The sequence below is a fragment of the Pelodiscus sinensis genome, chromosome 11, assembly GCF_052426305.1.
Source record: "Pelodiscus sinensis isolate ZL-2025 chromosome 11, ASM5242630v1, whole genome shotgun sequence".
Taxonomy (NCBI): Eukaryota; Metazoa; Chordata; order Testudines; family Trionychidae; genus Pelodiscus; species Pelodiscus sinensis.
In genome coordinates, this window is record NC_143062.1 from 15,179,398 (window position 1) to 15,207,261 (window position 27,864).

Consider the following 27,864-nt stretch of genomic DNA (forward strand, 5'->3'; position numbering starts at 1 on the left):
TCCCCCACAAAAAGAAGGCACTCTAAATCACTCAAAAGGAGTAAAATTAGCCATAAATGAGACATGCACACAAGCTTAATACACAATACACACATTACACCAACTAAAGCCCCAGAATATTCCCCTTTTCCATATCTCACTGTGGGACTGATTCAATGGGGTCATCACCTTTTCAGAGCCAGGGCCTCTCTACTCTTCTGCAGCCAAAGACTAGGTTACATCATCCACAGGAAAGAGACACAGCTTATATATCAGAGGGGTAGCCGTGTTACTCTGAATCTGCAAAAGCGACAAGGAGTCCTGTGGCACCTTATAGACTAACTGAAGTGTAGGAGCATAAGCTTTCATGGGCAAAGACCCACTTCGTCAGATATAGATATATACAGCTTATATAGTGTCCCACTTGCACAGTCCTCCCCTAATCCCACCAGCTTTTGGGAGGCCACAACAGCCATCAAGTAGAGGTAGCAGGGACAGATCAGCTCATGTCCAGGACAGCAGCCCCAGGAGGAGGGACGGGGGAACCTGTATCCATGGTCATTTTATGCCTCTAGTTAAACAGAACAGGCCCTGACCGTGGCTCTGAAGACGCTGGATTTAAATTGCATTCATGGGCCCTGTGCGCTGATAAAACTATGCACCTGTGGAGAAGTGACTGTGAGGAGACAGCGCAGGCCGACTTCCTTGGAAGTGGGAGAAGAGGAAGGTCCAGTACAGGGCAGCCTGAGGCTCAGCCACCGGGGAAGGGAGGTTCAGAGCAAGGGCAGCCTGCGGCCCAACTGCCGGGGAGCTGTTGGGTGAGAGGGCTCAGCCGCCGCGGGCGGTATTAATTAGCCTGGCCCCTCCCCCCGGCGCGTCGTCTCTCCCCTAGCTGCGGGCGGGGCGTAGCAAGTCCAGCCAGAGCCTCCCTCAGGCACTCTCCTGTCCCTGGGCGTGGCCGGGTTCGGCTGCATTGTGCCCCGCCCCTTCGCCGCCCAGACCAATAGGAGCTCAGCCCCGCTCTGGATGAAAAAGGGGGCGGGGTGGTTTTCAAGTGTACAGGCGCGGCGCCCTCCAGGGTTCTGTAGGGCTGCGTGCGTGCGTGTGCGTGTGCGTGTTGGAGCGCATCGCGCGTGCGCTTCCCCCGACAGGCGTCTGTCCTGAGCCGCCGTGGCCACCAGATGGCAGCAGAGGGACTGGGGAGACTCATTTCTGGCGCGGCATACGGGAAGTAGCGGGGCGCTGTATGCAGGGCGATCCCCTCTATAGGGAAAACTAGCGACTCCTCCCTCCCTCTGCGAGGAAGCAGTGGGGCTGTGCGCGTGCAAATTACAGGTACTAGTGTGTAGGGACAAGGGCGGAGCGAGTCCCTCTATAGGGGACAGCATGGATGCTTCAGGCCCGCCTATACCGTCGTACAGGATTGGGAGCAGGGACACCTGCTATGCGCAGGGATAGTGGGACTGGGGTGAGTAGGAATCCGTCTACGGAGTGGGGAAGATGCTCTCCTTAGAGTCAACATAAGAGAACCCAGCATAGGAAAAGGAAAATTTCCACTGAGAGGCTAATTCACTGTTTATTCCACACATGCGATCTCTCCTGCAGTCTCCCTGCGCTGCCACAGCAGCATCATTTCCAGCCAAGGAGCTGAGAACATCCTGGCTACTTCTAGACTGGCATGATTTTCCGCAAATGCTTTTTACGGAAAAGTTTTTCCGTTAAAAGCATTTGTGGAAAAGAGCGTCTAGATTGGCACAGACGCTTTTGCGCAAAAGCACTTTTTGCGGAAAAGTGTCCATGCCAATCTAAACGCGGTTTTGCGCAAGAAAGCCCCGATCGCCAATATCTCCATCGGGGCTTTTTTGCACAAAACAGTTTTTAGCTGTCTACACTGGCCGTTTTGTGCAAATACATTTGCGCAAGAGGGCTTTTTCCCGAATGGGAACAGCATAGTATTTGCGCAAGAACACTGACAATCTTACAAGAACACCGACAATCTTGCGCAAATTCAAGGGGCCAGTGTAGACAGCTGGCAAGTTTTTCCGCAAAAGCAACTGCTTTTGCGGAAAAACTTGCCTGTCTAGACGCAGGGAACTGCAGTTGCTGCCCCCCCCAGAGCTTCGCACCCCACTGGAACAAGGTCCATGCAGCTAGAGAGCAACCATCTGGGCAGGGAGGAACACAACAGTAGAAATAAGATAGAGGCATAGATCAGGGGTGGCCAACCTATGGCTCTTGAGCCACATGCAGCTCTTTGCTCACAGAAATGCAGCCCTCAGGGTTACGGCTTGTTCCGAGCCACATGCCCGCTTTGTGCACACGCCCCAGTTCCTGGAGGGAGAAGTGCGTGGCTGTGGCGGTGGCAGCTCCAGTGAGACCAAGGCATTGGGTTAAAATGGGAGGGGTTTGGGAGTGCCTGGCTCTGGGGGAGGGATGTGTGGCTCTTTGCACTACTATCCACAGCTGTTTTGGCTCTTTGTGTCTAATTGGTTGGCCACCCCGGCATAGATGTTGGGTAGAAGATAGTCACATTTCCCAAGCTCTCACTTTCCACGCTGTTTATCACTTCATTAAGTGACTGCAAACTCTGAGATTCCAAGGCAGCAGGTATTTCAAGCAACTTAGTTCATGGTATATCAACATTAGTTCAAGGCTGGTTTCAGGATCTAACTTCTTGTTTAAGAATCTAGGACAATGTACACTCCAGTAAAGAATCAACTGGACAAATTCACTAAATTGGACAATGAAGTTACACCAGGATGAAACCACAGTCACCACTGAACTGCACTAACCTGATCAAGAAAAACTAGGACCTTGTACTAGAGTAGAAGAGTAATTTGCTGCTATTTCTGTACAAAAGCCAAAGTAGTAATTTAAAAATAAATTATGTCAATTTGATCCTATAAATAGTCCCCATTTTCCACGGTTATGTCTAGAAACACAAAACCAGACAATATATAATTGCCCTTGACTGTAATTTTGCATTTTTTCCTGCAAGAGCCTCTCAGCATAGACCTCTTTGAAATCATGGGGCATTCAGGACCATGCATGATGTTTTTGTACTCCTTACTCCCCATGGCTTTACTGAGCACTTTGGTGGCAGAAGGAAAGTTTAACTATATAACAAACCAAACTATTTAACAGAAGTAGTCCCAAATGAAAGCACTGTTTTAATTAAGTGATAGAAAACAGTCATACGGACTCCTTTGGGGTACATCTACACTGCAGAGGAAGATTGAAGCTGCCGCTGTCATTCTTCTAGGGTTCGAATTAATGGTCAAGTTGAACAGTGAGAGGGTCTAGTTCGAAGTGAGAGGGTCACTTTGGTCAATGCCAGCAGGGGCGGCCCGTGAGCCTAGGCACCCTGTGATGACGTCATGGCAATTGAAGGCCATGTAGGGGGGAGCGCCAGCTGCTGCAGCCGGCCTCAGGCCGCTCCCGGATTCTGGTAACCCTGCTTTCACAAGGAGTAAGGGAAGTCAAAGGAAGAGTGTTGACAATGCAAAGCCGAGTTAAGCTACTTCGACTTCAGCTACACAATTAACATAGCTGAAGTTTCATATCTTAATTTGATTTTGTCCTGTAGTGTATACATACACTCAAAGTCCTGCACTATGATTGCTCCATAGAGGCCAACCTCCTCTGCCAAATGTTGTCAGTAGCAGCAATGGCTGGATTGGAATAGCTAAAGGTTCCTCATGAGGATACCCCCTAGCTACCCTTAACACGCAAATCTCTCACAAGCCCCTCAGTAACTCTGTATGTAGCAAAGAAAACTTATATGAGAAAAGGAACAGCATTAATATGGGAAACAATAAATCTACCACATGGTGAATGAACACTAATCAAAACCCCTTCTTCCACATTTCTTTTGTCTCAGTTTCCTCACCTGCAGCTCTGAGGGTGCATCTCCACTGCAGGGCTTGACTCTAAATAAGCTACACAAATTGAGATGCTTCAATTGCCTATCTTATTTCAAAATAGCTTATTTCGAAATAGGGAGCATCTACACAGCACTTATTTCAAAATAGAGCACTTCCAGCTTCCCTTAGTCCTCATACAATGTGGCTGTGTCTACACTGGTGCAATCTTGCGCCAAAGCGACCGCTCTTGCGCAAAAACTTGCTGCCTGTCTACACTGGCCGTGTGTTCTTGCGCAAGTAAACTGACGTTCTAATGTATAAAATAGCCTGAAGTTTAGACATACCCTAAGTTATTTCAGAATAGTGCTAGTTATTTTGAAATAGTGTTGTAGTGTAGACGTACCCTGATAGTCCTATGAACAAATATTTCCTTTAGCACACTACTTACCTCCTCATAGGTAGCAGTCAGACATTAGTATTGTTCCCAGGACAGCATCTCTCCCAGCCACTATGGTTTTCAGACACAATATAAAGGTTGGGTCCTGAGGCTCTATTACATGACCCAGCTTTCAGTGTTTCCAGCTCCCATAACTAGTAGGTAGGTAGAAGACTCATTATGGAGTACATTCAACTCTATTATTATACTATACAACCTTAGCAGAGAAAGACGCGAGCATCTCCTATACTCTCCAAACAAAACCCAAATATTTTTTGTCATTTGTCTCTCAGTGATTGGAATCTGAAATATTGGAAAGGGTGACCTCTGATTTAGGACATATTCACTACAGTTCTTTTCTCCTTTAGTCATGCAGTCGGGCACATAACATTTCATTACACCTACAGCCAAGACATATATTCGGTTTAATCCAAAATGGCCAAAAATGATCACATGGCCAGGTGGGACTCATGCATGCCAGTGAGGTCTCTGTTCATTTGCTCTTTTCCCTCTAGTTTACCAGTAGCTGGTGAAGAGGGCTCCTTTTCTCTAAATGCCTATCCAGATGTACATGTATCTAAGAAGAGCCTTAGCAGAGAGGCTGAGGGGCAGGATTGAGGGGCATCAGCAGAAGTGTTTGGATGGGGTGAGGAGCCCAGAGCAGGGTTGAGATGGAGGGGCATTGGTAGAGTTCTAGGGGCGGGAGCTCAGGGCTGGGCTAGTATAGGAGATGAGGGTCAGTATTGAGGGCCATCAGCAAAGTTGTGTCTTGCGGTAGTTCAGTACTGGGACAGCAGTGGGAATGCAGAGGGGCATCAGCAGAGGTCTCTACATGTAGCAGGTGCGTGAGTCCAGGGCTGGGAAAGCAAGTAACAGTGGTCAGGATTTGGGGCACCAGTAAATCCATGTGGTTGCTGAGCGCAGGGTTGGGATGTTTATGGGTCTGTAGGACATGATTGAGATGCATGATTGAGACTGGAACTGGGGGTGATGGTTGGTCTCTTCAGGTTTGAGTTGGGAGGCAAAAGTTCTGTCTAGTCAAGAATCAAAGGTAGGGGGCTTTGTCCCAGATGTAATTGGGGGAGATGAACCTCTTGAATTAGGAATGTGCCCTGCCCACCCAAAGTACAGTCCTCTGAAGTTCCTTCCCAATGCCTTCACTAGGGGCTTTTACCCATGCTCTCCCCTCATCAGATAGGACAGTTGTTCCCTGGGGGTTTCACCCTCCCCCTATCTTCTCTACTTGAAGAAGTTGCTTTTGCTCTCCTGCTCTCTGACTCTTCCCATGTCCGACATGGATTTGCTGGAGGGTTACCCTCTTTGCTCATCCTGGGTTGGGAGTGGTCACTGGGGGTACGTCTAGACTGCATCGCTATTTCGCATCTTTTGAACCAGCCCATTATTTCAAAATAGATTTTGAACTAACAGGCTTGCTGTTCTGATGTCCCTGTAATCTTTGTTCCATGGGAGTTACGAGACGTTTCGGAATAGTGGTTTATTTCAAAATTAGATCGAAATAAGAAACGCAACTTGCGTAGCTCTAATTGCGTATCTTATTTCGACCTACAGGTGCAGCGTATGCACCTGGGTGTTATCCTCTTCTCCCTGTGTAGGGGGAGTGATTCCAGTTGTGTCCAAGCAGCCAGGGACCAGAAGGGAAGAGAGCACTGAGTCAGGAACTGTTCCACTTGTGTCTGCAGGATGAAATGGCTGTGTCTGATAGAGGAGGAAAGGACGGATCAGAGGGAGCAAAAGGAGGGAAGCCAGCCGTATCAGCTAGAACACCTGTGTCCAAAGGAGGTAAGTCAGAGGAGGGAAAGGAGTCCACGTAGGGTCCGTTCCAGCTGCATCCATGGGAGGGGGAGCACAGAGCTGGGCATTGGGAAGCTTTTCCACCTGTCCTGGGAGATGGAGGCTAGGCACAGTTGGGTCATTTTAACCTTCAAATCCTTAAGCAGTAAAGTGACAGAGGTGCAAGGTTAATAAACAGTTTATTTGCATTTTACAAGATCAATCTTCTTACATTCTCAATTAATTTGCCATTAAAGTGCTGAAATATTTTTTTTAAATCAAGATACATTTGTTAACAGAAATTATAATAAATCTCAGAAAAGTGGCAGTCACAGATTTTTGCATCATAACTAAGAAAAGTCCTCTCTTATAATACAAATAATGAAACAAACATATGGAGACAACTAAGATGGTGTCAGTCGCATTCAATCCAAAACATGTAGAGTCAAGGTTAGTCTTTTATTGGTAAATTCTGTTTTTCTTCATGACATTTATCTTAAGTAGCCCAGGTTCTCTGGTCTTAAATTAAAATACATTTCTCACCATTACAACTATCAAAGCTAATAGCAATCATAGGTTTCTGTGATAAACACTCCAAGTCATTTTAAACTCCATCTTACAAGGGCAAGTGACATATTTCAGTTGTATCTATATATTTTACAGTGTTTTCAGTATATCCATTCTCATTATAGAAATGTAAGCCCTGCAAATAAAAGCCAAAAGGTACTTAAAATGGAAATATTATTTCCACAAACTGACACTGAAAATATCCAGTAAAATGAAAAGGATATCAAAATAGCTTGCTAGTAAACTTAAGCTCTCAGCATTTAATGCACAAACCAAAGTCATGAAAATGAAGAAACTTTCAAATACATCAGTTGAACTGTGGTGCAGCTGCAGGGTCACTTAAAATCTCCTCTCTTTTGGGTAGGCAAGCTAAGTCTACCATTTCACTAGGCACCGTTCATTTTATTGCTGAGATGGAAAGTATTTCAAGCTATGAAATTTATATACAAACACACAGAAGATATATATATACAGACATATATACATGGACGCTTTACTCTTTCTTTTTGGCAACAGTCAGTTCTACTGCTGGTACTCGGAATCCCCCCTTTGTCCCGCTATCGTTACTCGACGAGGAAGACAGGCGGGATTTCTTGGACGTTAATGAGACCCCACTCCCTGGCATCTTTCCTGCTTCATCATCACTTCCAGTTACCTCATAAGAACCTTTAGTTTTTGACCCTATTCCTCCAAATGTTCCAAATTTCATCTTGGCCTGTTTTTCTTTCTCTGCTCCTGAGCTGCACTCAAACTCCAACGTGCCAGTAGGGGTTGACTGGGAGGAATGTTCATCACTAAAGGAAGATGACCGATGACGTGGCTTTTTGCTTTTAAATAACGAAAACTTGCCTTTAGGTGAAGTGGCAGCAGCTTCCCCTCCCTCCAATTCGCCCTCCATAGAACCTAGACTTGCCTTGGAACTCTTCAGTTCTCCTTTAGACCCTGAAACGGACACTGAGACTTCTGTTGAGCCAACACTAGTGCCTTTGCCCTTAGGTTTTGAAAAATTAAACTTTGGCATTTTAATTTTAGATTTCTTAAGCTTGACATCTGGCTCTTCGCTCTCAGCCTCCATCACACCGGCCTGGAGACTGGCATCTGGCTGAGGGAAGTTAACATCAACCCCCACTTCTCTTCCTGTTACCTCATGTCCCGAAGACACAAATTTAGGCAATTTCATCCTAGGGAATGTCACTTTTCCTGAGGCACTTTCTAAGTTACTTTGTGGAAAACTCATATCTATGCCAGGACCTTTGAGTCCTACTTTGGGACCTTCCAGACCACCCTCTATCTTTGGTCCAGAAACATGAAGACCTCCTGCAACATTTGGCACATTCATTGCTACATCAAAACCAGAAGATGAAAGCTGTGGCCCTTTGAATTCACCACCTGAATGCTCAACGCCCAAGAGTGGCGCTTTCATGTCTCCAGAAATGCCGAAACCTCCTTTGATTTTAGGCCCTTTCAAATTCACATCGAAATCTGACCCAGAAACTTTTGGTGTTGATACACTGAAGGAAGGACCTGTTAAGCTGACATCAGGAGCATCAGCAGCAATACCCACCCCCGAAACCTTCATGCCTTGGGAACCTGAAATGTCACATTTGGGCAGTTTAACTGAAGGCATTTGAATATTTCCATGTGAGCTTTTCATGCTGATGTCTGGTGCTTCCATTCCAACTTTTGGGCCTTTAACATCGCCAGAAATATTAATATCACCCTTTAGGTTTGGTCCTTTTAAGTTAAAATCAATGTCAGATGTAGAGATTTTTGGAGTTGAAATTTTAAGTGGCTGTATTTTAACTGTAGGCCCTTTCAACTCTCCATCAATACCTGTGCCGATAAGGTCTCCTTTAATTTGTGGTCCTTCAATATTCATACCCATGTCAGACCCCTCAACATGAGGACTAGAAATGCCAAATTGGGGGAGCTTTAGAGAAGGAAGTTTAATTGCACCTCCCAGACCTTCCAAGTTAACATCAGGTGCATCTATAGCCACCTTGGGGGATTTAATGCCACCAGAAAGATCAAGATCTCCTTTTAACTTTGGTCCTTTCAAATTTACATCAAAACCTGGGGCAGAAATACCTCCTGATGGCATTTTCACTGCAGGCCCTTTGATATCAAGGTCTGGGGCACTGAGATGTACATCCATACCTGGTGCTTTTATGCCACCCTCAAGTTGCGGGACAGAAAACCCAGCATCCCCTTCCATGTTCATGTCTATGTGAGGTCCCTCCACAGTTGGAGATTTAAATTTGGGAAATTTAAGTTTTCCTCCAAGGCCCTTAATATCAACATCTGGAGAATGTATGTCCACTTTTGGACCTTTAAGATCACTAGAAGCATCCAGGTCTCCTTTTAGTTTTGGTCCTTTCAAGTTTACATCAAAATCAGGTCCAGAGACTTGGGGCATTGAAAGGTTTACTGATGGCATAGTCATCTTAGGTCCCTTCAGTTTTGCATCTAATCCTTCAGCTGCAGGAACACTCACACCTCCTTCTATACTTGGGGTTGAAACATCTACGCTTGCTGAGGGAAGCTGCACCTCAGCTCCTTCCAAATTCAGACCTGGTTTCCCTATCTTGGGCAGTGAGAACTTGGGAAATTTTAGTTTTCCTCCTGGACCTTCTAATTCTGCTGTGGGAAGACTGACGTCACCTTTTATTTTTGGTCCTTTCAAGTTCATATCAAAATCAGATGCGGAGAATGAAGGAGCAGAAATGTCCACTGAAGGCAGATTGACTGTAGGTCCTTTCAATTTGATGTCAGGGGCATTAATGTCTGCATCAATACCTGGGATTCTCAGATCACCTTCCATTTTGGGACCAGCTATATCAATATTTCCACTTGGAAGTTTGACCTTAGGTTTCTTAAGATTGATATCAGGACCTTCAATGTTAACATTAGGAAGTTTTGTGCTGATACTGGGAGTTGTAATGTCAAGACCTGGTGACTTTATGTCACCTTTGATACCTGGTGCAGAAACTTCCAAATCAGGTGCTTTAAATTCTCCTTCCATTTTAGGAACTGTCACAGAAGCATCAGCTTTGAACTTAGGTGATTTAATATCAAACTCAACATCTGGAAAAGAGAGTTTCCCAAACATTGGTTTCTTTCCTTTGGGGGATTTGACATTAATATCTCCTTTTATAGTTGCATCTGGGCCAGCTACATTCAGATCTAAATCAGGAGATTTCAAATTTACATCTGCATCACCACTAGGTAGATTCACATCAAATCCACCCTTCTTTCCTTTAATTTTAGGACCACTCATATGAAGTTTTGGCATTTTAAATTTGCTTTTCTTTCCTTTCCCAGACAGGCCAATATCAGGGGATTCCACATTCAGTTCACCTTCTGGGACAGCAATATCCACTTCAGGAGGTTTGATTTCTGTCTTAGGACTTTTAATTCCAAACCCAAATTTTGGTTTCTTAAATTTGGGAAGTTTAACATTGCCTTCAAGGCCTTCAGTGGTCACATCTGGACACTCAACATCAAGCTCAGGACTTCTAACCCCAAGTTCTGGGCCTTTGATATCAACTTCAGGACCTTTAAGATTACCTTCAATCTTGGGGACAGAAACATCTAAGTCCCCCTTCATTTTATGACCTTTCAAATTTAAGTCAATATCTGGCATTGAGATTTTAGGTGTCTTAAAATGCATCTCAGGCATCTTAAATTTTGGCCCTTTCAGTTTTCCTTCTGGACCTTCAATGTCCAAATCAGGAGCATCAATGTCTGTTTTTGGACCTGATAGATCAATCTCTCCCTTTGGAAGACTTACGTCCACATCCAGCCCTTCCCCTCTGAACCCAGGCGTACTGAATTTAGGCAGCTTCATTTTGGGCATTTTCAGTTTTCCTTCAGGGCCATGAATATCAATGTCTGGTGCATCAATATCCACTTTAGGACCTTTAATATCAAATTCAGGACCTTTCAAATCACCCTCTATTTTTGGACCAGAAAGACCTATGTCTCCTTTCAGTTTAGGTGCCTTTAGATTCAGGTCTACATCTGGCATGGAGATTTTAGGGGCCTTGATGTGCATTTCAGGCATCTTAAATTTGGGACCTTTGAGTTTTCCTTCTGGACCTTCAATGTCGACATCAGGAACATCTATGTCCAATTTGGGGCCTTTGAGATCAAAATCAGGACCTTTCAAATCCCCCTCAATCTTTGGAACAGAAACATCCATGTCTCCCTTTAGTTTAGGCCCTTTTAAATTCAAGTCAAAATCTGGCATGGAGATTTTGGGTGCTTTAATATGCATTTCTGGCATCTTAAATTTAGGACCTTTCAGTTTTCCTTCTGGACCTTGAATGTCAACATCAGGAACTTCAACAGACATTTTGGGGGATTTAATGTCAATCTCAGGACCTTTTAAATCACCTTCTATGTTAGGGACAGAAACATCCATGTCTCCTTTCAGTTTAGAACCTTTTAAGTTTAAATCAATATCTGGCATGGAGATTTTAGGTGCCTTGATATTCATTTCAGGCATCTTAAATTTTGGACCTTTCCATTTTCCTTCAGGCCCTTCGATATCTAAATCAGGGACATCAATGTCCATCTTAGGACCCGAAATATCAACCCCTCCTTTTGGAAGACTTACATCCACATCCGGGCCTTCCCCTTTGAACCCAGGCATGCTGAATTTAGGCATCTTCATTTTAGGCATTTTCAGTTTTCCTTCAGGGCCATGAATATCAATGTCTGGCGCATCAATATCCACTTTGGGACCTTTGATATCAAATTCAGGACATTTCAAATCACCTTCCAACTTAGGTCCAGAAACATCTATATCTCCTTTTAGCTTAGGGCCTTTAAGGTTGAAGTCCACGTCAGGCATGGATAGTTTAGGTGCCTTAATATGCATTTCGGGCATCTTAAATTTGGGGCCTTTCCATTTTCCTTCTGGGCCCTCAATCTCCACATCTGGGGCATCTATGTCCAATTTGGGGCCTTTAATATCGACTTCAGGGCCTTTCAAATCACCTTCAATATTTGGCACATCCACATCTCCCTTCAATTTGGGGCCTTTTAAATTCAGATCAAAGTCTGGCATGGAGATTTTAGGTGCTTTAAAATGCATGTCAGGCATCTTAAATTTGGGGCCCTTCCATTTCCCATCTGGACCTTCAATCTCCACATCAGGGGCATCTATGTCCAGTTTGGGACCTTTGATATCGAATTCTGGGCCTTTCAGGTCCCCTTCCAATTTTGGAACAGAAACATCCACATCCCCCTTTAATTTAGGGCCTTTCAAATTCATGTCAATGTCTGGCATAGAAATTTTAGGTGCCTTGATGTTCATTTCAGGCATCTTAAATTTAGGGCCTTTCAACTTTCCCTCCGGACCTTCAATGTTCAAATCTGGGGCATCTACGTCTACTTTGGGGCCAGAAATATCCACCTCCCCCTTTCGAAGTTTTACATCCAGATCAGGGCCTTCCCCTTTGAACCCGGAGATGCCAAATTTGGGCATTTTGAATTTAGGCATTTTAAGTTTACCCTCTGGCCCATGAAGATCCACGTCTGGTACATCAATGTCAACTTTGGGGCCTTTGAGGTCAAAATCAGGGCCTTTCAAATCCCCTTCCAGTTTAGGGCCTGAAATGTCCATATCTCCCTTGATTTTCGGACCCTTTACATTCAAATCAAAATCTGGCATGGAAATTTTAGGTGCTTTAAAATGCATGTCAGGCATCTTTAATTTGGGGCCTTTCCATTTTCCATCTGGACCTTCAATGTCCACATCAGGCACATCTGTTTCCAATCTGGGGCCTTTGATATCAACTTCTGGGCCTTCAAATTTTGGAACAGAAACATCCACATCCCCCTTCAGCTTAGGGCCTTTCAAATTCAAGTCAATGTCTGGCATGGAAATTTTAGGTGCCTTGATGTTCATTTCAGGCATCTTAAATTTAGGGCCTTTCAACTTTCCCTCCGGACCTTCAATGTTCAAATCTGGGGCATCTACGTCTACTTTGGGGCCAGAAATATCCACCTCCCCCTTTGGAAGTTTTACATCCACGTCAGGGCCTTCCCCTTTGAACCCGGAGATGCCAAATTTGGGCATTCTGAATTTAGGCATTTTGAGTTTAGCCTCTGGGCCATGAAGATCCACATCTGGTACATCAATGTCAACTTTGGGGCCTTTGAGGTCAAAATCAGGGCCTTTCAAATCCCCTTCCAGTTTAGGGCCTGAAATGTCCATATCTCCCTTGATTTTCGGACCCTTTACATTCAAATCAAAATCTGGCATGGAAATTTTAGGTGCTTTAAAATGCATGTCAGGCATCTTAAATTTGGGGCCTTTCCACTTCCCATCTGGACCTTCAATGTCCATATCAGGCGCATCTGTTTCCAATCTGGGGCCTTTGATATCAACTTCTGGGCCTTCCAATTTTGGAACAGAAACATCCACATCCCCCTTCAACTTAGGACCTTTCAGATTCAAATCAATGTCTGGCATGGAAATTTTAGGTGCTTTGACGTGCATCTCAGGCATCTTAAATTTAGGACCTTTCAGTTTTCCCTCTGGTCCCTCAATGTCAAGATCTGGAACATCTATGTCTAATTTGGGACCTTTAATATCAACATCTGGGGCTTTCAAATCTCCTTCCAATTTTGGAACAGAAACATCTACATCCCCCTTCAACTTAGGGCCTTTCAAGTTAAAATCAAAATCTGGCATGGAGATTTTAGGTGATTTAAAATGCATATCAGGCATCTTGAATTTGGGGCCCTTCCACTTCCCATCTGGACCTTCAATCTCCACATCAGGGGCATCTATGTCCATTTTGGGGCCTTTAATATCGACTTTTGGGCCTTTCAAATCCCCTTCCAATTTTGGAACAGAAACATCCACATCTCCCTTCAACTTAGGGCCTTTCAAATTCAAATCAAAGTCTGGCATAGAAATTTTAGGTGCCTTGATATTCATTTCAGGCATCTTAAATTTTGGGCCTTTCCATTTTCCTTCTGGTCCTTCAATTTCCACATCAGGAGCATCAATGTCTATTTTAGGTCCTGAAATATCAATCTCTCCTTTTGGAAGACTTAGATCCACATCTGGGCCTTCTCCTCTGAACCCAGGCATTCCGAATTTAGGCATTTTGAATTTAGGCATTTTCAGTTTACCCTCTGGGCCGTGAATATCCATGTCTGGTGCATCAATGTCCATCTTGGGACTTCTGATATCAATTTCAGGTCCCTTCAAATCTCCTTCCAGTTTAGGGCCAGAACCACCTATGTCTCCTTTTAGTTTAGGGCCCTTTAAGTTAAAATCAATATCGGGCATTGAGACTTTTGGTGCCTTGATGTTCATTTCAGGCATCTTAAATTTGGGGCCTTTCCATTTTCCTTCAGGACCTTCAATATCAGGAGCATCAATGTCTACTTTGGGGCCTTGGATATCAAACTGAGGACCTTTCAAATCCCCTTCCAGTTTAGGGCCAGAAACATCCACATCCCCCTTTACTTTTGGGCCTTTCAGGTTCAAATCAAAATCTGGCATGGAGATTTTTGGTGTTTTAAAATGCATATCAGGCATCTTGAATTTGGGGCCCTTCCATTTCCCATCTGGACCTTCAATCTCCACATCAGGGGCATCTATGTCCAGTTTGGGGCCTTTGATATCGATTTCTGGGCCTTTCAAATCCCCTTCTAATTTTGGAACAGAAACATCCACATCCCCCTTTAATTTAGGGCCTTTCAAATTCAAATCAATGTCTGGCATGGAAATTTTAGGTGCCTTGATGTGCATCTCAGGCATCTTAAATTTGGGACCTTTGAGTTTTCCCTCTGGTCCTTCAATATCAAGATCAGGAGTATCTATGTCCAATTTGGGACCTTTAATATCAATATCTGGGGCTTTCAAATCTCCTTCCAATTTTGGAACAGAAACATCCACATCCCCCTTCAACTTAGGGCCTTTCAAGTTAAAATCAAAATCTGGCATGGAGATTTTAGGTGATTTAAAATGCATATCGGGCATCTTGAATTTGGGGCCCTTCCACTTCCCATCTGGACCTTCAATCTCCACATCAGGGGCATCTATGTCCAGTTTGGGGCCTTTGATATCAACTTCTGGGCCTTTCAACTCCCCTTCCAATTTTGGAACAGAAACATCCACATCCCCCTTTAATTTAGGGCCTTTCAAGTTCAAATCAATGTCTGGCATGGAAATTTTAGGAACATTGAAATGCATTTCAGGCATTTTAAATTTGGAGCCTTTCAGTTTTCCCTCAGGACCTTCTATTTCCAAATCTGGAACATCAATGTCTATTTTGGGACCTGAAATATCCACCTCCCCTTTTGGAAGGTTTACATCCATATCTGGTCCCTCTCCTTTGAACCCAGGCATGCCAAATTTAGGCATTTTCAATTTGGGTATTTTGAGTTTCCCTTCTGGACCATGAATATCAATGTCTGATGCATCGATGTCTACATGGGGACTTTTGATGTCCATTTCGGGCCCTTTTAAATCCCCTTCCAGCTTTGGACATGAAACATCTAGCTCTCCTTTCAGTTTAGAACCTTTTAGATTTAACTCTACATCTGGCATTGACACTTTAGGTGATGAAATACTGAGGAACGGCATTTTAAATTTGGATCCCTTTGCTTTCCCTTGAATATCCACATCTGGAACACTCACATCCACCTTTGGTCCAGATACATCAATATCAGATTTCTTAACTTTCACATCCACATCAGGGGTCTGAACTTTTGGGCCAGAAAAACTGAATTTGGGCAGTTTAAATCTTGATTTTTTTGTCTTTCCTTCTATATCAAGTTTTGGGGCCTCAAGGTCAATATCTGGCCCTTTCAGTTCAACTTTGGGACCTTTCAAATCACCCCCTACTTTAGGAACAGATACATCCACATCTCCCTTCAGATTAGGACCTTTCACATTTAAATCGATATCTGGCATGGAGATTTTGGGAACATTAAAATGCATGTCGGGCTTCTTAAATTTGGGACCCTTTAGTTTTCCTTCTGGCCCTTCAATATCCAAATCAGGAACATCAATGTCAACTTTTGGAGCTGACAGATCAATCTCCCCTTTTTGAAGGCTTACATCTACATCTGGTCCCTCCCCTTTGAACCCAGGCATGCCAAATTTGGGCATTTTGAATTTAGGCATTTTGAGTTTACCCTCTGGGCCATGAAGATCCACGTCTGGTACATCAATGTCAACTTTAGGGCCTTTGATATCGAAGTCAGGACCCTTCAAATCACCCTCAATCTTTGGAACTGAACCATCCACATCTCCCTTCAGTTTAGGTCCTTTCAAGTGTAAATCAACATCTGGCATGGAGATTTTGGGTGCCTTGATGTGCATTTCAGGCATCTTAAATTTGGGACCTTTCACCTTTCCTTCTGGCCCCTCAAAATCCAACTCTGGAGCATCAATGTCAACGTTTGGACCTGACAGGTCAATCTCTCCTTTTGGAAGGTTTACATCAAAATCTGGTGCCTCCCCTTTGAATCCAGGCATGCCAAACTTGGGCATTTTGAATTTAGGCATTTTGAGTTTACCCTCTGGGCCATGAAGGTCCACGTCTGGTACATCAATATCAACTTTGGGGCCTCTGAGGTCAAAATCAGGTCCCTTCAAATCACCCTCAATCTTTGGTACAGACACATCTACATCTCCCTTCAGTTTAGGGCCCTTCAAGTGTAAATCAACATCTGGCATGGAAATTTTGGGTGCCTTGATGTGCATTTCAGGCATCTTAAATTTGGGACCTTTCAGTTTTCCTTCCGGCGCCTCAATATCCAAATCAGGAGCTTCAGTGTCAACTTTTGGACCTGACACATCAATCTCCCCTTTTGGAAGGCTTACATCAACATCTGGTCCCTCCCCTTTGAACCCAGGCATGCCAAACTTGGGCATTTTGAATTTAGGCATTTTCAGTTTACCCTCTGGGCCATGAAGGTCCACGTCTGGTACATCAATATCAACTTTGGGGTCTCTGAGGTCAAAATCAGGCCCCTTCAAATCACCCTCAATCTTTGGAACAGACACATCCACATCTCCCTTCAGTTTAGGGCCTTTCAAGTGTAAATCAACATCTGGCATGGAGATTTTGGGTGTCTTGATGTGCATTTCAGGCATCTTAAATTTGGGACCTTTCAGCTTTCCCTCTGGACCTTCAATATCCAACTCTGGAGTATCAATGTTCAATTTGGGACCTTTGATATCAACCCCAGACCCTTGCAAATCACCTTTCAATTTTGGAACACAAACATCCACATCCCCCTTCACTTTCGGGCCTTTCAGGTTCAAATCAAAGTCTGGCATAGAAATTTTAGGAGCCTTGATGTTCATTTCAGGCATCTTAAATTTAGGGCCTTTCCACTTTCCCTCTGGACCATCAATGTTCATGTCTGGGGTCTCTATAGCTACCTCCGGCCCAGAAATATCCACCTCCCCTTTTGGAAGCTTCACATCCACCTCTGGTCCTTCCCCTTTAAGACTAGGCATGCCAAACTTGGGCATTTTGAATTTAGGCATTTTGAGTTTACCCTCTGGGCCATGAAGATCCACATCTGGTACATCAATGTCCACTTTGGGGCCTTTGAGATCAAAATCTGGCCCCTTCAAATCACCCTCAATCTTTGGTATAGACACATCCACATCTCCCTTCATTTTAGGGCCTTTCAAATTCAAGTCAAAATCTGGCATGGAGATTTTGGGTGCTTTAATATGCATTTCTGGCATCTTAAATTTAGGACCTCTCAATTTTCCTTCTGGCCCCTCAATATCCAACTCTGGAGCATCAATGCCTATCTTGGGGCCAGAAATGTCCACTTCTCCTTTTGGAAGCTTCACATCCACCTCTGGTCCCTCCCCTTTGAAACCAGGCATGCCAAACTTGGGCATTTTGAATTTAGGCATTTTGAGTTTACCCTCTGGGCCATGAAGATCCACGTCTGGTACATCAATGTCAACTTTAGGGCCTTTGATATCAAAGTCAGGCCCCTTCAAATCACCCTCACTCTTCGGTACAGACACATCCACATCTCCCTTCAGTTTAGGGCCTTTCAAATTCAAATCAATATCTGGCATGGATATTTTCGGTGCCTTGATGTTCATTTCAGGCATCTTAAATTTAGGGCCTTTCAGCTTTCCCTCTGGACCTTCAATATCCAACTCTGGAGCATCAATGCCTATCTTGGGGCCAGAAATGTCCACTTCTCCTTTTGGAAGCTTCACATCCACCTCTGGTCCCTCCCCTTTGAAACCAGGCATGCCAAACTTGGGCATTTTGAATTTAGGCATTTTGAGTTTACCCTCTGGGCCATGAAGGTCCACGTCTGGTACATCCAGATCAATTTTAGGGCCTTTGAGGTCAAAATCAGGCCCCTTCAAATCACCCTCAATCTTTGGAACAGAAACATCCACATCTCCCTTCAGTTTAGGGCCTTTCAAGTGTAAATCAACATCTGGCATGGAGATTTTGGGTGCTTTAATATGCATTTCAGGCATCTTAAATTTGGGACCTCTCAGTTTTCCTTCTGGCCCCTCAATATCCAAATCAGGAGTATCAATGTCAACTTTTGGAGCTGACAGATCAATGTCCCCCTTTGGAAGCTTCACATCCACGTCTGGCCCCTCCCCTTTGAAACCAGGCATGCCAAACTTGGGCATTTTGAATTTAGGCATTTTGAGTTTACCCTCTGGGCCATGAAGATCCATGTCTGGTACATCAATGTCAATTTTAGGGCCTTTGATATCAAAGTCAGGACCCTTCAAATCACCCTCAATCTTTGGTACAGACACATCCACATCTCCCTTCAGTTTAGGGCCTTTCAAATTCAAATCAATATCTGGCATGGATATTTTCGCTGCCTTGATGTTCATCTCAGGCATCTTAAATTTAGGGCCTTTCAGCTTTCCCTCTGGACCTTCAATATCTAACTCTGGAGCATCAAAGCCTATCTTGGGACCTGAAATGTCCACTTCCCCTTTTGGAAGCTTCACATCCACCTCTGGTCCCTCCCCTTTGAAACCAGGCATGCCAAACTTGGGCATTTTGAATTTAGGCATTTTGAGTTTACCCTCTGGGCCATGAAGGTCCACGTCTGGTACATCCAGGTCAATTTTAGGGTCTTTGAGATCAAAATCAGGCCCCTTCAAATCACCCTCAATCTTTGGAACAGACACATCCACATCTCCCTTCAGTTTAGGACCTTTCAAGTGTAAATCAACATCCGGCATGGAAATTTTGGGTGCCTTGATGTGCATTTCAGGCATCTTAAATTTGGGACCTTTCAGTTTTCCTTCTGGCCCATCAATATCCAAATCAGGAGTATCAATGTCAACTTTTGGACCTGATAGATCAATTTCCCCCTTTGGAAGCTTCACATCCACTTCGGGCCCTTCTCCTTTAAGACTAGGCATGCCAAATTTGGGCATTTTGAATTTAGGCATTTTGAGTTTACCCTCTGGGCCATGAAGATCCACGTCTGGTACATCAATGTCAATTTTAGGGCCTTTGATATCAAACTCAGGACCCTTCAAATCACCCTCAATATTTGGTACCGACACACCTACGTCTCCCTTCAGTTTAGGGCCTTTCAAATTTAAATCAATATCTGGCATGGATATTTTAGGTGCCTTGATGTTCATTTCAGGCATCTTAAATTTGGGACCTTTCAGCTTTCCTTCAGGACCTTCAATATTCAACTCTGGAGCATCAATGTCTATCTTGGGACCAGAAATGTCCACTTCCCCTTTTGGAAGCTTCACATCCACCTCTGGTCCCTCCCCTTTGAAACCAGGCATGCCAAACTTGGGCATTTTGAATTTAGGCATTTTGAGTTTACCCTCTGGGCCATGAAGATCCACGTCTGGTACATCAATGTTAGCTTTGGAGCCTTTCAGATCAAAATCAGGCCCCTTCAAATCACCCTCAATCTTTGGAACAGAAACATCCATATCTCCCTTCAGTTTAGGACCTTTCAAGTGTAAATCAACATCTGGCATAGAGATTTTGGGTGCCTTGATGTTCATTTCAGGCTTCTTAAATTTGGGACCCTTTAGTTTTCCTTCTGGCCCTTCAATATCCAAATCAGGAACATCAATGTCAACTTTTGGACCTGAAAGATCAATCTCCCCTTTTGGAAGACTTACATCAACATCTGGTCCCTCCCCTTTGAATCCAGGCATGCCAAACTTGGGCATTTTGAATTTAGGCATTTTAAGTTTACCCTCTGGGCCATAAAGATCCACGTCTGGTGCATGAATGCCAACTTTAGGGCCTTTCAGGTCAAAATCAGGCCCCTTGAAATCACCCTCAATCTTTGGAACAGACACATCCACATCTCCCTTCAGTTTAGGGCCTTTCAAATGTAAATCAACATCTGGCATGGAGATTTTGGGTGCTTTGATGTTCATTTCAGGCATCTTAAATTTGGGACCTTTCAGCTTTCCCTCTGGACCTTCTATATCCAATTCTGGAGCATCAATATCAACTTTTGGACCTGACAGATCAAAGTCCCCCTTTGGAAGCTTCACATCCACGTCTGGCCCTTCTCCTTTAAGACTAGGCATGCCAAACTTGGGCATTTTGAATTTAGGCATTTTGAGTTTACCCTCTGGGCCATGAAGATCCACGTCTGGTACATCAATGTCAACGTTAGGGCCTTTGATATCGAAGTCAGGACCCTTCAAATCACCCTCAATCTTCGGTACAGTCACATCCACATCTCCCTTTAGTTTAGGGCCTTTCAAATTCAAATCAATATCTGGCATGGATATTTTAGGTGCCTTGATGTTCATTTCAGGCATCTTAAATTTGGGACCTTTCAGCTTTCCTTCAGGACCTTCAATATTCAACTCTGGAGCATCAATGTCTATCTTGGGACCAGAAATGTCTACTTCCCCTTTTGGAAGCTTCACATCCACCTCTGGTCCCTCCCCTTTGAAACCAGGCATGCCAAACTTGGGCATTTTGAATTTAGGCATTTTGAGTTTACCCTCTGGGCCATGAAGATCCACGTCTGGTACATCAATGTCAACTTTGGGGCCTTTCAGGTCAAAATCAGGCCCCTTGAGATCACCCTCAATCTTTGGAACAGAGACATCCACATCTCCCTTCAGTTTAGGGCCTTTCAAATTCAAGTCAATGTCTGGCATAGTTATTTTAGGTGCTTTTATGTGCATTTCAGGCATCTTAAATTTAGGACCTTTTATTTTTCCATCTGGTCCTTCTATGTCCAAATCTGGAGCATCAATATCCACTTTGGGACCAGAAATGTCCACCTTTCCCTTAGGGAGTTTCACATCCATGTCAGAGCCTTCTTTGAATCCAGGCATGCCAAACTTTGGAAACTTCATTTTTGGCATTTTCAGTTTGGCTTCTGGACATTCTAGGTCAACATCAGGAACATCTACATCAACTTTGGGCCCTTTAATGTCAATGTTGGGTCCTTTAACATCACCTCCCATCTTTGGAACAGAAACATCCATCTCTCCTTTCAGTTTAGGTGCTTTTACATTCAGGTCAACATCTGTCATGGAGATTTTAGGGGTCTTGATGTTCAATTTAGGCATCCTAAATTTGGGGCCTTTCACCTTGCCTTCTGGACACTCCAAATCCATATCAGGCACATCAATGTCCATTTGGGGACTTTCAATATCAATTTGAGGCCCCTTAATGTCAATGCTGGGTCCCTTCAAATCACCTTCCATCTTTGGAACAGTGATATCCACATCGCCTTTCAGTTTAGGTGCCTTCAAACCTAGGTTCACATCAGGCATGGAAACTTTTGGTGTCTGAATATCTAGCTCAGGCAGACTGAACTTTGGACCTCTCACTTTACCTTCAGGCACTTCAGTGTCCAAACTTGGGATATCAATGTCCAGTTTAGGACCAGAAACACCCACCTCCCCCTTTGGAAGTGTTATATCCACATCTGGTCCTTCTCCTTTCAGCCCAGGCACACCAAATTTAGGCATTTTCAGTTTAGGCATTTTCAGTTTACTATCTGGGCCATGAATATCTACATCTGGTGCATCAATGTGTACTTTGGGAGCTTTAAGATCTAATTCAGGTCCCTTGAAATCACCTTGTATCTTTGGAACAGAAACATCCACATCTCCCTTCAATTTAGGACTCTTCAGGTTCAAGTCTATGTCAGGCATGGCGATTTTAGGGGTCCTGGTGTGCATTTCAGGCATCTTAAATTTGGGACCTTTCAGATGTCCTTCTGGCCCTTCAATGCCAATGTCAGGAGCATCTATGTCTATCTTGGGACCCTTTATGTCAATCTGAGGTCCCTTCAAGTCACCTCCTATTTGTGGGACGGAAACTTCCACATCTCCCTTCAGTTGAGGCCCTTTCAAACTCACATCCACATCCGGCATGGATACTTTTGATGGTGACATTTTCCAAGAAGGCATCGAGAATTTGGGCCCTTTCACCTGACCTTCAGGACTTTCAAGGCCAATGCCAGGAGCTTCAATGTCTAGTTTTGGGCCTTTAATGTCCACAGTGGGTCCTTTCAGATCCCCTCCGATCCTTGGTCCTGAAATACCCACATCTCCCTTCAGCTTGGGAGCTTTTAGATTCAGGTCCACATCTGGCATGGAGATTTTCGGTGTCTTGACATGCATTTCGGGCTTTTTAAATTTGGGACCTTTTAATTCTCCCTCGGGTCCTTCAATGTCCAAACCTGAAGCACCAATTTGTATCTTGGGACCAGAAATATCCACCTCCCCCTTTGGAAGTGTTATATCCACATCTTGCCCCTCCCCTTTCAACCCAGGCACACTGAATTTTGGCATTTTCAATTTAGGCATTTTCAGTTTACCTTCTGGGCCATGAATATCAATATCCGGTGTATCAATATCCACTTTTGGACCTTTAATGTCAATTCCAGGAGCTTTTAACTCCCCTTTCAACTCTGACACTGAAACATCCACATCTCCTTTGAGTTTAGGACCCTTCAGATTCAAGTCTATATCAGGCATGGAGATTTTAGGGGTCTTGATGTGCATTTCAGGCATCTTAAACTTGGGACCTTTCAGATGTCCTTCTGGCCCTTCAATGCCAATGTCAGGAGCATCTATGTCTATCTTGGGACCCTTTATGCCAATCTGAGGTCCCTTCAAGTCACCTCCTATTTGTGGGACGGAAACTTCCACATCTCCCTTCAGTTGAGGCCCTTTCAAACTCACATCCACATCCGGCATGGATACTTTTGATGGTGACATTTTCCAAGAAGGCATCGAGAATTTGGGCCCTTTCACCTGACCTTCAGGACTTTCAAGGCCAATGCCAGGAGCTTCAATGTCTAGTTTTGGGCCTTTAATGTCCACAGTGGGTCCTTTCAGATCCCCTCCGATCCTTGGCCCTGAAATACTCACATCTTCCTTCAGCTTGGGAGTTTTTAGATTCAGGTCCACATCTGACATAGAGATTTTTGGTGTCTGGCTAATTAATTCAGGCTTCCTAAATTTGGGGACTTTCCATTCTCTTCCAGTGCCTGCATCTGGCATGCTGATGTCTACTTTGGGACCAGCAATAGCAACCTCCCCCTTTGGAAGCGTCACATCCACATCAGGTGCTGCCTCTTTGAAACCTGGTGAAGTAAATTTAGGAAATTTCATTGAGGGCATTTTTATTTTTCCTTCACCACCTTGAATATCAACATCAGGAGCCACAAGATCAATCTTGGGGCTCTTAACATCGACTTTGGGACCTTCTAGTGTTGGAGAGGACACTTCCATCGTTCCCTTCATCAACTGAGGTCCTTTGAGAGCCACACCCACGTGTGGCTTTGCAATGTTAGTGCCCTCACCTGCAGGCGCTGTAAATTTCAGTTTTTCCTTTGGACCTTCAACATGAACAGATGGAGCTGTAATATCTAGGGAAGGAGATTGCATCTTTGGTGCAGAAATGTCTACACCTGCCTGTGGTGCTCGAACATCAGTTCCTGAAGCTGAAGATGAGATGCTAAATTTAGGCATCTTCATTGCAGGCATTTTTATTTTTCCTGGGCTTTCAATGTTCATTCCCGGAGCTTTAATGTCTTGCGTATCGCATTCGATGCTCGAAAGGGGAATGTCTACCTTTGGAGTTTTGATATCACCTTGAATCTTAGGGCCAGAAATATCAACTGAAGGACCCTTGATTTCTGAAAAAGATACATCAACTTTGGGACCTTCCATATCGCTTCTTATCTTGGAGCCTGAAATACCGAATTGTGGCAGTTTGCCTCCTGGAGCTTCGGTTTTGACATCTATGCCTGAAACACCCTTTTTTCCACTTAGTTTAGGGCCTGTGGTGTGAATATTTGCATCCAGGTTTCCCCTCTGTCCATTTGCTTCGATTCTGGGCAAGCTGCTCTCTGGGCTTGTGACTCTAGTACCAGAGACACTAACTGATTTGCCAACATCCACACCTGGAACCTGAATTACTGCTGGTTTAAAGTCTGTTTGTGTTCTCAGGTGAACACCTGTGAGTTGAGGTCCAGAAACATTTATCTCAGTTCCCACCTTGGGCTCTTTCATGTGTACGTCAGGAGTACCAATGTCCAACCTTTTGGTAGAGGATTCAACTGTTGGTCCAGGATATGAGATGCCACTAGGTCTACCTCGGATCCCCATACTGAAGTCTCTTGTTTGTGTTGTCGTCCCAGACAAATCCACCTGTGGTATTTTGATCACAGTTTTCCCAGGTTCTTTTTCAATTTCTGTTGCTGTTATATGGGTGAGTTGGTGGCTTGGAATCTTAACTTTAAATTCTGGGCTGCTGATGTCAATCTCTTTTGCTCCCTCATGTCCAGTGACATCTACGGTATATGCTGTGACCTTTTTGGTGACGGTAATGGTTCTGCTTTCTGTGTGTTCCGCTTCTGCTGCATCATCCGACTTCAGACGTGGTTTGATTTTCGTTGTGTAAATTCTCCTGTATTCTGCATCATCCCCACTCTGGAAATAAGAGACATTGCTTAGCACCAGAGTGCCCCAAGGAGAGATGTGAAGGAGAAGGGGAACATTGGCTAGAGTTTCAGTAATGTGTACAGTAATCACTGGACTCGACTCTGTCTTGAAGGGTTGCGATTTGCATCTCCTTCCTACAGGGTGCTGCTGTGGCAAAGGGTCAAGTCACCCCCCCGGTCCTGCTGTTCTTTGCTATGGGCATCTATATGTTCAGAAGGACTGCTCCCCGTGGAGATCCTGACTCAGCATACCTGGCTTGTCCCCATTCCTGACCACCTCTGTAGTGGCTGACTCCAAGCTATCAACAATGCCCTCTTTGCAACGCCCTTTCTAGCTGGGAAGATTTCCTGTCCTAAGAGAGGGTGGCCAAGATTCTGCAGTGGAATAAGTCCACTCTAGTCGCCATATGGAGTAGTCTGCAGGAATGCTTGGGCTGCTTTCCCTTCCCTTCCCATTGTCATCAGGCTGAGAGCTTGCATCCCTCCCTCACTCACCAGAACAACTTCCGGGCTCGTGGATGAGAACACATCGTGTGACCATGACTGTCCTGGCAGTGGAGACCTGTCCCCCTTTCTTTGCAGCCGCAGCCCCACGGTGTGGTGGCCCATGCTGTTCAGCAGCTGCGTGACCTCTCCGGACTGCAGGTTGTCAAAATAGATGGTGGCGCTCACAATCTGATCCCCTACAGGTGTGGAGAGAAAGGAGTGAAGCCAGGCTGAGGGCACTGGCAAGCCTGGGCCCAAGCAACAAACAAATCTCACTCAGGAATGCACAAGGCTGATCAAAATAATCAAAAGCCTTTTCAACAGCATTGCGGCCAGTGCAGGGGCGACCTGCCAAATGCTTCCAGCACTTGATCCATGGCTGTGATGTGCTGACAGGAACTTAGAGATAGGCCTGCCATTGGGGAGGGTATAGGGAGCAATTGCCCCAGGGCCCAATGATTCAAAGGGGAAGATGCAGCAGACACATCAGAAGGCCCAAGCCCTTTAAATTGTCACCAGAGTGCTGCACAGCGCACTCTGGGTGGCTGTTAGGGCCGCCTGGAGAGGTGCAAGGTGGGGTGGGGGGGGAGGAGACACACAGCATGCTCCAGGCAGCACTGCAGAGGGGCACGGTCCAGGCAGTGCTGATGGCCAGCTGCCCTTAGCCCCACTTCTTCTGGGAGCACAGAACCAGGGCCCCCACACACCTTTCCCAGAGGCCAGGAACACTTGTAGGCTGCCCTGCCTAGAGGGGTTAATCTGAAAGTTCATGCTGATTCCTTTGTTTCATTCCAAGGCTGGCTGGAGCAAAGACACATACTCCTGTCACCACAGACGGGGCTGCCCCCCGCTTTCCCACAATACCCCATGGAGCCAGCAATGACCAAATCCTGCTCCAGGCATAGAGTCAGTGAGACAACTCTGAGGCAAGAGAGGAGGGTATTAGTGCCTTGGAGCAGGCTCCAAACATGCTGTGAAAGCAGCGCTGTGCAATGGGTAAGGCACAAGGGTTCTGTTCCCAGCTCAGAGAGCTGTGGGATCTAGTCACTCTGAGCAGGGGTGCTGGAAGCCAGGACTCATGGGTTCTCTCCCTGGCTGTAGGAGTACCGGGGATCTGGTGGGTTAGAACAAGAATTCCTGGGAACCATGACTCCTGGGTTCTATCCCCAGCTCTGATCCTGATGTGGGGCGGTCCCTTCCCCCCTTGGCACCTCTGTTTCTCCTCCCACCTTGTGTCTGTTTAGACAGTGAACTCACTGGGGCAGGGCCGATCTTCTCATGTATTTGTGCAGCAGACAGGGGCCTCTAGGTGCTACAGTACAGTAGATAATATCTGGGCTGGGCCACCAGCACAGCACAGGAAGAAGAAAGCAGCTGAGTTGGCCAGAAAAGTCTCACCTCAGGGAAGAGGCAAACAGATAGGGTGTGATGGAGAGAGGAGTCTCCATTTGCAGAGAACAGGGCAGGAGCCCCAAGCAGGAGGTGCCAGGAAAACAAGCTGCCTTAGTGCTGCTTCTGTGGCTTTGAGAGAATTACAATAAAATAAAGGGTTGCAAAGGAACAAGAGAAAGAGAGTCAGAATTTCCCATAATCCTTGTTCCTTCACCCAAGCAATAAACCGACACAATCCCACCGGGTGGTACACTGTGCTCACCTTCCTTCACAGTGCTGGCTGCAGGAGAAGTCTGTACCACCTGCTTCACAAAGACTCCATCTTCCGTCTGATCAATGGTGATTCCATGAGAGCCGCTTCCTTGCCAGTTGGGGAGTAAGATCTCCCGTGTTTCCTCCTCTTCCTTCTCCATCTAAATGGCAGGAAAATAATGAGTTAAGTTCCTGGGAGGTAGGTCCATCAGTGGCTATTAGCCAAGATGGAAAGGGGCACAGCTCCATGCTCGGGGGCGGGGGCAGGACTGGTCCCACCTTGCCTGGTGCGGGGTATTTATCTCTGTAGTTTAACTTTGGAAGCTGACAGTCTGGATGGACATGGGCTGGGCACAGTTTCCATGCCCCTAAACTTCAATGCATAAACTGCAGCAGGTAACAGTTATCTCCTTGCACAAAGCTTGGAGAGTGGAGACGTTAGTGCTAGCTTTTTGCATAGGTTGGATTTCACCCAGCATGGGTATTGTGGGAGGTGTAGCAGAGAAAGTAAGAATCGGCATGTTTCATTGTCTAAGAGATGAGGGATGAATGGGCCGATCCTGTTTGACTGACCTTGCAGGGACTTTGGTCCAGGCTGGAACCGCCCCAGGAATTCCTCTTTTCACTTGGCGACCTTCGGTAATGTCTGTTTCAACTTCCCAGCCTAATAAAGAATTCAAGGAGTTCTGAATAAGCCACTTATGTTTTTTATGTTTTATGGTATGTTTTTTACATTTAGCTTTTTCTGGTCCATTCTAGGATGAGCCCAGTCTCACAGTTGTAGGATCTAACAAAAAAAGACACTGGTATCTGAACTACTCATGGAGTGACTGAAAACAACCCAACACAGAAGACCCTGCCAGGTTTTAAGTGTTTCAGTGGGGAACGAAAAGCTGTCCAGAAGAGCTAAATATTATTGTTTGAAATGTATAATGTTCATAAAGTGAAAATAAGCTCTGAGGGGGAAATCCTGGCCCCACTGAAATCAAAGAAAGTTTTGCCTTTGACTTCAATGGATTCCACCCTAAAAAGAATACCAAGGTGTTTAAAAAAATGAGATGCAAAGCCAAGAGATTAACATCACTGTGAAACTTAAAACAAACCCCAACACTGGGCAGGCTGGAAATACTATAT

General features: G+C 45.0%; 1 protein-coding gene and 1 long non-coding RNA gene across 2 annotated transcripts in view; one reads left to right on the forward strand and one right to left on the reverse strand.

Annotated features, from left to right (window-relative positions):
* Nucleotides 1-1,178: 1,178 nt before the first annotated feature.
* On the forward strand, nucleotides 1,179-27,626 carry LOC112544204 (uncharacterized). The gene is made up of 3 exons (XR_003087528.2): nucleotides 1,179-1,314; nucleotides 5,979-6,078; nucleotides 27,490-27,626. It is a non-coding gene; the product is annotated as an uncharacterized LOC112544204 (long non-coding RNA).
* AHNAK (AHNAK nucleoprotein) overlaps nucleotides 6,253-27,864 on the reverse strand; it is a 36,263-nt gene continuing 14,651 nt past the window's right edge. The window contains exons 2-5 of the mRNA XM_075939321.2: nucleotides 27,304-27,394; nucleotides 26,741-26,891; nucleotides 25,096-25,283; nucleotides 6,253-24,589 (exon numbers count right to left, since the gene is read on the reverse strand). Coding sequence (XP_075795436.2) covers nucleotides 7,130-24,589; nucleotides 25,096-25,283; nucleotides 26,741-26,891 — 17,799 coding nt within the window. The 5' untranslated portion in view covers nucleotides 27,304-27,394 and the 3' untranslated portion in view covers nucleotides 6,253-7,129. The remainder of the gene's footprint in view (nucleotides 24,590-25,095; nucleotides 25,284-26,740; nucleotides 26,892-27,303; nucleotides 27,395-27,864) is intronic.